Below are 8,647 nucleotides of genomic sequence, written 5' to 3'. Positions count from 1 at the left end.
GATGGATGAACAGCAGAGGCTGGATATGCAGAAGCTGTAGAGGGTGGGAGGGTTTCCCCTTTTCTTGCCCTTTCCCAGCCATCCCTCATAGAGGATGCTCCACCTCCTCGATGCAGGAGGAGACCACCTCGCCATCCACCAGCTCTTCAATCAGAGTCTTTATCCTCCTGGTGGTGGGGGCCTTGCTAACAGCCTCTGTGAGAAGGAAAACAAGAGAGTGGGGCTGTGGGAGTTAACTGTACAGTGGGGCTCAGTGTGGGAAGGAACAGGGTGGGGAGCCATCAGAGCATCTCCCCATGCACCAGGAGCTCAGCCACCCCAAGGAGGCCCAGCAGCAGCAGGCAGGACAGCCTTCCTGGCCACCAGCAGGGTAGGTCTGTGCCATTCTGTGTCCCCTGGACCTCCTAGGAGCAATCAGCCTTCAAGGAAGGAGGTCTGTTCAGCACAGAACACAGATCTCTGGCCAGCTCTGGCTTGGCCCAAATTGTTGTGACCGAACAATGCCATTCCCAGCAACTCTCTGCCATAAGCCAGTGACTCCAGTGGGCAGGTCTCCCTGGCACTGGAGCCAACACTACAACTGGCCCCTTGTTGACAGCAGCTGCAGCAAGGCTGAGATTAAATGGGTCACAGTGATGGAGTTCTGCATGGCAGAAAGGAGATGCTGGGGGCCAGCAGCACCTGCTCCGTTCCCCAAGGCCCTGCCCCACTCACCAGCACCAACTTCAGCATTTACCCATAGGAATAAATAGAGAGAGGTCACAGGAGGGAGGTTCAGCTTAAAAGGGACCATTCCCCCAGCAAGTGGAAGCTCCTCCACCACTCGACTCACCTGGCAAGATTTCTTGCTTAGGTGACTTGGCTTCTGACCTGTAGTGAGAAGAAGGGATGCCTCACTTGGTAAAGATGACCAGAAGGGCCACCTTCCCCCATCTCCTTGGAAGCCCTGGCTGTTCCACCTACACCCTCTTCTCCAGCCTCAAATCCCCAGGGAGGCTGGGATTCTCCCAAAACAACTTTATTCGGCAGTAAATCAGAGACCTGGACCCTGTACCCGAGCTCTGCAATCTCCCCCCAGAGCCATATGTCAGCTCCCCTTTTCCTGCTCATGACAGTAGCTAATGCAGAGAAGGCACTGGCATCCCAGGATGAAGAGTGGAAGGGGTTATGGAAGGGAGTGGAGGGTCTTTGCCATGTGCTGTGCTCAATCTGCAGACCCTAGAAACCTGGACCTTATCCCTCACTGGAGCTTCCCAGTTCCCTTCCCTCCACCAGCTCCTCAGGCTGCCACTGTACTCCATGGGGAATGAGTGCTGGTGCCACCAGCTGGTGAGCTCAGAAAAAGGCCTACTGAACCAAGCTCTTGTTTGGCTGTCAGTTCTGTGACAGTTTGGGGCAAGACAGTTTTAATGGTGGGGTTGATGAAAGGCTGTTATCCCTTTTGGATAACAAATGGAGAAGAGAACTGTCGCGTGTGTCTGAAGTGAGAAGTCACCTTGTAATAGTGGGGTAAAGGAGCCCCAGACTTTATAATGACAAGAGAAAAACACATGATCATGGGTGGGAAGGCAGGAACTCTGTTCCTGGTGGCCTAGAGCCGGTATCTAAAAAGATGTGAGGACATAGAGATGGTTACAAAGCAGTGAAGGGAGCTGCAGAGGTACAGAGACATTGCTGTGGTGGCCAGCAGAGTTGAGATGGCAGGTGACAGCTTCAAGGTGATGGACAGAGCTCAGCCTACCTGAGCTAATGCTAGGAGCAGCAGCTTTGCTAAGTTCATCCAGAGAAACTTCCCTATCCTACACCAAAGCTGCAAGCACTTCAGCTAGGAGAGGTGGTGGAACCATTTACTAGAAGGTCCCTTTGGAGAATGGGCTGGGTCTGGCCAAAATTGAGACTTCCTGAACAGCTAACTGTGAGTAGGGTACGATGGAGCTGGGGTGGTGGGGGGGCTATGTCAAATGCTTTATTAACCACTTGTGTGTGAGAAAAGGATCAGGATTTAAGTAATTTGACAAGACATCCTGGGGACAGGCCACCCACCTGTTAGCATTTCCTTATCATTCTGGGTCCCTTTTCCAAGTGTATGCATGCTCCCTTTTTCCCCATCCCATATTGTTCTGTTTGTTTTTAAACCCTTAAGCTTCCTGTAGGTGAAAGAGAAAATATTCTTCATCGAGGTTACTCAGATGATAAAGCATAGTTTCCCTGGTTTCTAGCTGGGGAATTGAACTAGCATTTAAATATTTTTAGAAAGAGCCCCTAGATAATTGAACTTGGCCCTTTTCACTGCCAGAAGAGTCATGCTGACCATGATAACTTTCTGGACTACATTGGGTTCTCTCCCTCTCCTTCACCTCACACCTTTCCCAGCCCTCCCCAGCCTGTGGCTTTAGGAGCTCAGAACTGTACATCTCCTACCTGACCTCTTGACCCTCAAGGAGATGCTGATAAGTGGCAATTTCCACCTCCAGCCTGGTCTTGAGGTCCAGCAGGTGCTGGTACTCATTAGCTTGACGCTGGGTGTCAGTTCTCAGTTGTGCCAGCTCTGCCTCTTTCCCAGCAACCAGGTTCTGCAGCTGTGCCATTTCCACCCCATAGTGAGACTCTGTCTCAGCCAATGTGCCCTCCAGAGCTTCTTTCTAAAAGCAAAAGAAAGATGTGCCAAACTGTACTCTATTCCAGCTGCACATGGGTAGGGGAAAACCCAGCCATTTAAGGCCTTTGCAGAGCAGTGAAGGGAGGGGTATCGTCACACCAAGGCTGCTGAGTGTCTTGGGTAATGCCATCTGGACAACTTCTTGACCAGGGATTTAGGGTGTCCCTGCAGGAAGAAGCCAAGGAGCCCGCAATGGGTGAGAGAATGGGAAAGCCATCCTAAGAGAGACAGCAGACTCCAGTTTGGATCCTCAAGTCCCACAAGGGACAAGGCCCACCAGAGCTTGGATTCTGAGGATTAATATTTCCTGTGGGCCAAGATGGTGAGGCTTGTGGCCTATGACCCCAGGTGATACAGCTTAAGGCCTGGGGCTGAGGTGGACCTTCAAAAGTTTTTTCAGCAGAGAAACCAGTACTTGTGTTTCAAGGGAAACGTTTAATGCTGAAGGCTGCAATAGCCTGTTCCAAATCCCAGTGCCTTTCCCTTGGCAAAAAGACTGTCACATGACCATTGCTTTCTTGCTTTTTCCTGGATCCCTGCGTACCCACAGTTTCATGGCCTTTCTAACGACACTCCTCTTAATACCTTACAATTATGAAGATGGAGTTGTGGTACTCACCGTGCTCTGCAGCATCTGGAACTCAATCTCGAGGCTCTGCACAATGCGCTTGAGTTCTGTTGCCTTTGTCCTGGCAGCCTGGAGGGCTTCACTGCTGGTGGCGACCTCTTGAGTGAATGTCTCACACTGCACAGAAGCAAAGGAGCTCAAGCCATGTACCTGGCAAGGTGGCAGGGGCACTATCAGTAATGCCTTAGTCATATGATGCCCCCACTCACCAGGGGGACATTTTGCATCCTCTCTGTTAGTAGATGGAGACAATATGGATGGAAAATAAGTGATCTCAAGTCAGATGCATCTTCCACCAAACCTCCCACACTGAGGTGTAATGTGAATAGATGTCACTGAGAGAAGGTTATAGCATGAGTTTGTGTCTAGTTGCTGAGCCTCCCCTACCTGCTGCTTGTGCCAGGCTTCAGCCTCTCTCTGATTCTTCTCGATTATATCCTCGTATTGGTCCCGGATCTCTGCAAGGGTTTTCACCAGATTGATGCCTGGGCTGGCATCCACCTCCACACTGACAGAGCCTCCCAGGTGACCTTGGAGAGCAGCCACTTCCTTTGAAAGGTGAAGGAAATCGGTCGTCATAAGCCAGAAAGAGCAGGAAGCGAGGCAAGGGAAGGGATGAGGGACTGGCAGCATAGAAGATTCATGCACTGGCTTTTTGTCATTGGGATCCAGTCTTAAGTCATGGTTTAGCTCAGGGGAGGAAAAGAGGATTTGAGGTTAGTCCCCAGAGGAAGTTTGTCCAGCTCATTATAAAAGCAGCTCTCCATGTGGTATATAGGTGAGAAGCCCAGGGCAGAGATGTGGGTTGGGAGTGCCCAGCAGATCTGTGCCTTGGGGGAGCAGAGGGCTGTGGCTCAGGACTGAGAAGTACTGTGTATTGGGAAAGCCAAGGGAACCATTCCTGAATCCCACACCTGTCATCATGTCTTCTGTGAACATTAAAACTCCTCAAATTTGTTCACATCAATTATAGTGATCCTCTTGGATCCCAGTGGGGTTCTGCAGCAACCTCACCTCTCCATGGTTCTGCTGGAGATAAGTCAGTTCCTCCTTCAGGCTTTCAATCTGCACCTGCAGACTGGCTCTGGCCTCTGTCAGCCCATCCAGGACCTTGCGTAAACCCTTGATGTCACTCTCCACACCCAGCCGGGTAGCCAACTCAGCCTCATACCTATATGGAACGAGCACAAGAGTCTGCATCCTGCTGACCCAGACACAGCTGAGTGAGTCATGGGCAGCTATGAGAATAAAGTGTCCTGCTGCCCACAGCTGAGAGGAGTCATGTGAGCTTGAGAATCTAGGCCAGGGTTATCCCAAGAAAACGAATAGTCTCCTGGGGTTTTCTGACTGCTGATACAGGACCAGAGTTCATCAACTAAGTCCATTGCCCTGGGGCTAAGCTAGGGTGGCCATTGGTCCTGTTTTTAAATCATTTGTCCCCTGGCTGTTTCTGAACAAGAAACAGACTGCAAAAAGTCCTGTTTTTCAGTTCATTGGTGGAAAGACATGCCAATCATTTGTCTTTGAGAGTCTATTGCCTGTGTCTAGAGGTAGGGTGGTGCACAGCCAGGAGCAGCAGGGTTCTGAGCCAGCCAGGGAGGGAGGGAGAGAGAGAGGGAAGTGGCCTTTTTTGTGGTGGCCCCACCCCTTGCTGCTGATTGGCCAAGGAGGGGGGGGGGTCCCATCACTCACCAAGGGGATGCCCTGTATTCTGGGGATGCCTCAATAGCCACCTTAGGTGGAGCAAAGTGTGTTACTGCACTCTCAAAGCCAGGAAGATGTTCCATTCGGCTTCAAAGCATCACTAACAACCACAACTTCTTTGAGGCAGACCCACCTCATTATTAGACAAATGTGCAGCACCCAGCACAATGAAGCCCCAGTCCACAGTGGTAGCCTCCCAATGCCACCACAAAACAAATCATAATACATAAGTAGCATCTGCAAGAGCATTTCCTTTGTGTGAACAAATGTCCATTTCTGTGCTTGCACAGACTGCATTTGTATTTTTCCCGGTGTGATTGCAGAGGTTGCTTTGAAAAGTTGGCCTTTAAAGGGAGCATAGGGGTGAAGGAGGGGGAAGAAGATGAGGAAGGGGGTCTGGTAGAGATCCCTTACTTCATTCTGAAGTCATTGGCAGCTAGCTTGGCATTATCAAGCTGGAGGGTCAGCTGGGAGTTGCGCACTGACTCATCCTGGATCTGCAGAAGGAGAGAAGGGGAGGTAGCTGAGCCCCTCTACTGCTTTCTTGGAAACTAGGGAGGTCTGCTGGGGAACACTGTTAGCCATCTCTTTTGCTACCAGGGCCAGAACTGTGCTTTCAGGTGCATGAACCTCACAGCACAGGGCAAGCTTGGAATAGCGACTCTTTAAATCACATTATCATTGAAAAGGAAATGCACGTGACCAAAATCAGTATGATGGACATTTAACCTCTCCCGGCACAGCACCCACCAGATCTGTAAAGAAGGATACAGACCATCTGCAAGCTACTACTTCCCATGATAAGCTGCATTCATTTTTCACATTGGAAGTCAGACCTCATTTCACCACAGAGAAAAGAAATTCTTTTGATACTCAAGCAGATGGTGTAAGACTTTGTCTGTAATGACTTACTGGCACACAGAGGCAGTTCATATGTCTCAGAGTGACTGTATGAGGCTGCAAACAAGTATCCCAGGTGGCAGGTTACCTTCACAGTGGTACAGAATGAGGGCTCTTTAAATGAAAGCTGGGATGTAGGAGTAGCCTCCAAAGCGGGCACCAGCTTACCTTGCCAAGGTACCCCAAGGCACCACCTGATATTCAGTCCTAGCAATAAGAAACAGCAGGGATTGCCTCCCTCTGTCCACACACAAGCCAAGGGTGGAAATGGAGCCACAAGTCAAAGCCAGGACCTTCTCCCCATGTGCAAACAGTAGAAGGGTCAAGGAATCTCAGTACCTGTGATCTGAGTTCTGCAATGGTGCTGAAGCAGCTACTTGGATCATAGTGTCTGGCGAGTGTTTTTTTCACCTGGAGCTCCTGGATCCGCTGCTCCAGCTGCCCGTTGGCTTCTTCAAGAGAACACACCTAGTGGCAGCAAGGATGGCCAAGAAAAAAAAAGTGGGTGGGGAGCAAGAGGTTTGGGGGAGGCAGTGCTACGTTGTCTCTACTACAGATTCTGATAACAAAACCAAGGCAGCAGCATTGACTCATTCAGGGCAAAAATTGGGATCATCTGCTACCAGAGAAATGGAGCTCCTGGGGACACTGTGCAATTACATGGTTTGCCAAAGAGCTATTTGTACACTTGGGGGCTGGGCTTCAGAATGGCCACAGCCCAGACTCCAACCAAAGATCTGGGAGCCAAAATGCTGTGATGACGGGCAGTCTGGAAAGTGAACCATCCCCTTTTTTTTATTTTTTGGATAACCTTACTCTGGCACACTCCAAACTTCAGCTCCATGCTTGTAAGTGGCATTTGTACAATACACCCGTCATTGTGTACACCGGCTACTATGTTTGCATGATACCATTCCTAGTTGGATCCTAGGCACTGCCATAATGATGACAGTGCTGACTGTAATTGTTGTTAGTTATGTTATCATACCAGTACTACTATGTTACACTACACTTATATTATGTAGTAGTAATACTAGTTGTTATTATTATTGCCCACCAGCACTAATGCTGTTCCCTTAACTAGAGCTTTGCTGCCCAATGGCTTTTATCTTCTCTCATATACATCCATGCACAATCATGCATCATGTCAGATGCCTCAGAGTGAGATGCCATGGTTATGTCTCTCTGCAAGAGGCTGCGCTCCAGACCCCAAATCTCAGCTCTGAAAGTCACTCACCCTCTCCAGGTAGGCGGCCAGGCGGTCATTCAAGTTCTGCATGGTGTCCTTTTCATTCATACCAAGGAGGCCTATTCCACTAGCACCAGATCCAATGCCTGGTTCATAACTACCTCCTGGCACACACTTCACAAATGCATCACTGGCAGAGGAAAGGTAACTGCCAATGCTCCCAGCTCCTCCATGGATACTGAGCAGCCCTGGCTGCAACCCTGCTGCACTGATCCAATTTAGTCTGGGCCCTTGAGGAACCCCAAAGCAGAATAAATTGCGACTTAAGGAACTAGCCATGCTTAGGATATCAGTGCTCAAGGTGCAACAAAGCTTATATCCTCCCCCTGGAAAGCAAAGAGATGACAGTGCAGGGCAATCCTTTGGACAGCTCCCTTATATAGAGGAAGGGAGGGGCTGGGCTACAGGAGCTCACTTTTCCCCTATTGCCTGAGTACTATCCATGTTGTTTTCTGAACGGGTGTTTGCAGTTGCCACAGGAAAACTCCTGTTGAGTTGCTTTTTCTAGTTTTGTCAGCCAAACTGGTCTGCAGACTGGCTTTGATCTTTGTCAGCCCCAGCTGCACACCTGGTTCACAATCCTGCCCCCTGTGTATTTACTCTGCATGCTTCAGAGCGTACATGGGTTCTAAGAGCAGTTGGCTTAAAAATCCTGGAGGCATATGAAAAGTTTTTTGGGGGAAAGTGTTCCTGGCAGGCCAGGAAAGGCACCATAACAAGTAGTCAAGAGAGCAGCGCAGGGAGTACTGTGCGCAACTGCTCTGCCACAGCATGCCTAACACCCATCACCAGGCTACGCAAGAGGGAGGTCTGCATGCTAAAGAAACCTGGCCTAGCACCTCCTGAGCACTGTTCCAGAGGTAAGAGCACCTCAGATGCAGCTTAGGATCTCTGCTAATGGAAAGGTATCTCAGGCCCATAGAAGCAGATCCTTTGTCCACTGGAACAGCCTTCAGCAACTGACATTTTGACACCTCTCTGGCTGAAAAGGAGGAGGGCAGAAAGATAGCTCACATGGTTCCTTTAATCTGCACTCTCAATATTGTGAATGCATGAATAGGGTTATGCCTGAGCATGGCACCAGTGTACCCGGCTGGCATTCCCAAAGCTTGTGTTTGTGTACATAGGAGCAAGAGCTGCGTTGGCACATTTTGCCAGTGCACCGTGCAAAATCCATTTGCAACTGTATCCTACAATGAAGAGAAAATGCCATGGGGCATCCAGCAAAATCTATCCCAGGAACATCAAACAGACACCAAACTGGCACCCAGCTTGCATTGACATATTTCTTTGACTGCTTTTGGTGTCCTTCCAAGGACAGAGTTGGTTTGCCAGGAATTCCTTACTCCATCTTATAACTGACAGCCTTCAGCTTGCTTGTTTGTGAATCTCTATCTGGGGGGATGTGATAAGTGTACCAGACATTTCAAATGACCACCTTGCACCATCTGGTTTTTGGGAGTTGGCCATTCCAATGAAAAAAGTTCATTCATTGTCCTTAGCACAA

General features: G+C 49.6%; 1 protein-coding gene across 2 annotated transcripts; it reads right to left on the bottom strand.

Annotated features, from left to right (window-relative positions):
* Nucleotides 1-6: 6 nt before the first annotated feature.
* LOC102372666 (keratin, type I cytoskeletal 19-like) lies at nt 7-7,473 on the bottom strand. 2 transcript variants are annotated; one of them, XM_025214501.1, is made up of 10 exons: nt 7,129-7,473; nt 6,231-6,359; nt 5,406-5,488; nt 4,302-4,458; nt 3,675-3,836; nt 3,279-3,404; nt 2,422-2,642; nt 2,044-2,147; nt 833-870; nt 15-195 (listed from the first exon to the last, which is right to left on the bottom strand). In XM_025214501.1, exons 1-10 carry the CDS (start codon nt 7,417-7,419, stop codon nt 160-162), a joined length of 1,347 nt encoding a protein of 448 aa, XP_025070286.1. In that variant the 5' UTR covers nt 7,420-7,473; the 3' UTR covers nt 15-159. The 2 variants fall into 2 exon arrangements, with proteins under 2 accessions (XP_025070287.1, XP_025070286.1); XM_025214502.1 differs by lacking the exon at nt 2,044-2,147 and having other exon boundaries at nt 7-195.
* Nucleotides 7,474-8,647: the final 1,174 nt, after the last annotated feature.

The sequence above is a fragment of the Alligator sinensis genome, unplaced genomic scaffold (assembly GCF_000455745.1).
Source record: "Alligator sinensis unplaced genomic scaffold, ASM45574v1 scaffold1377_1, whole genome shotgun sequence".
Classification (NCBI taxonomy): Eukaryota; Metazoa; Chordata; order Crocodylia; family Alligatoridae; genus Alligator; species Alligator sinensis.
Note: the sequence above shows the minus strand (reverse complement) of the source record. Positions and strands in the feature narration are given on the sequence as shown.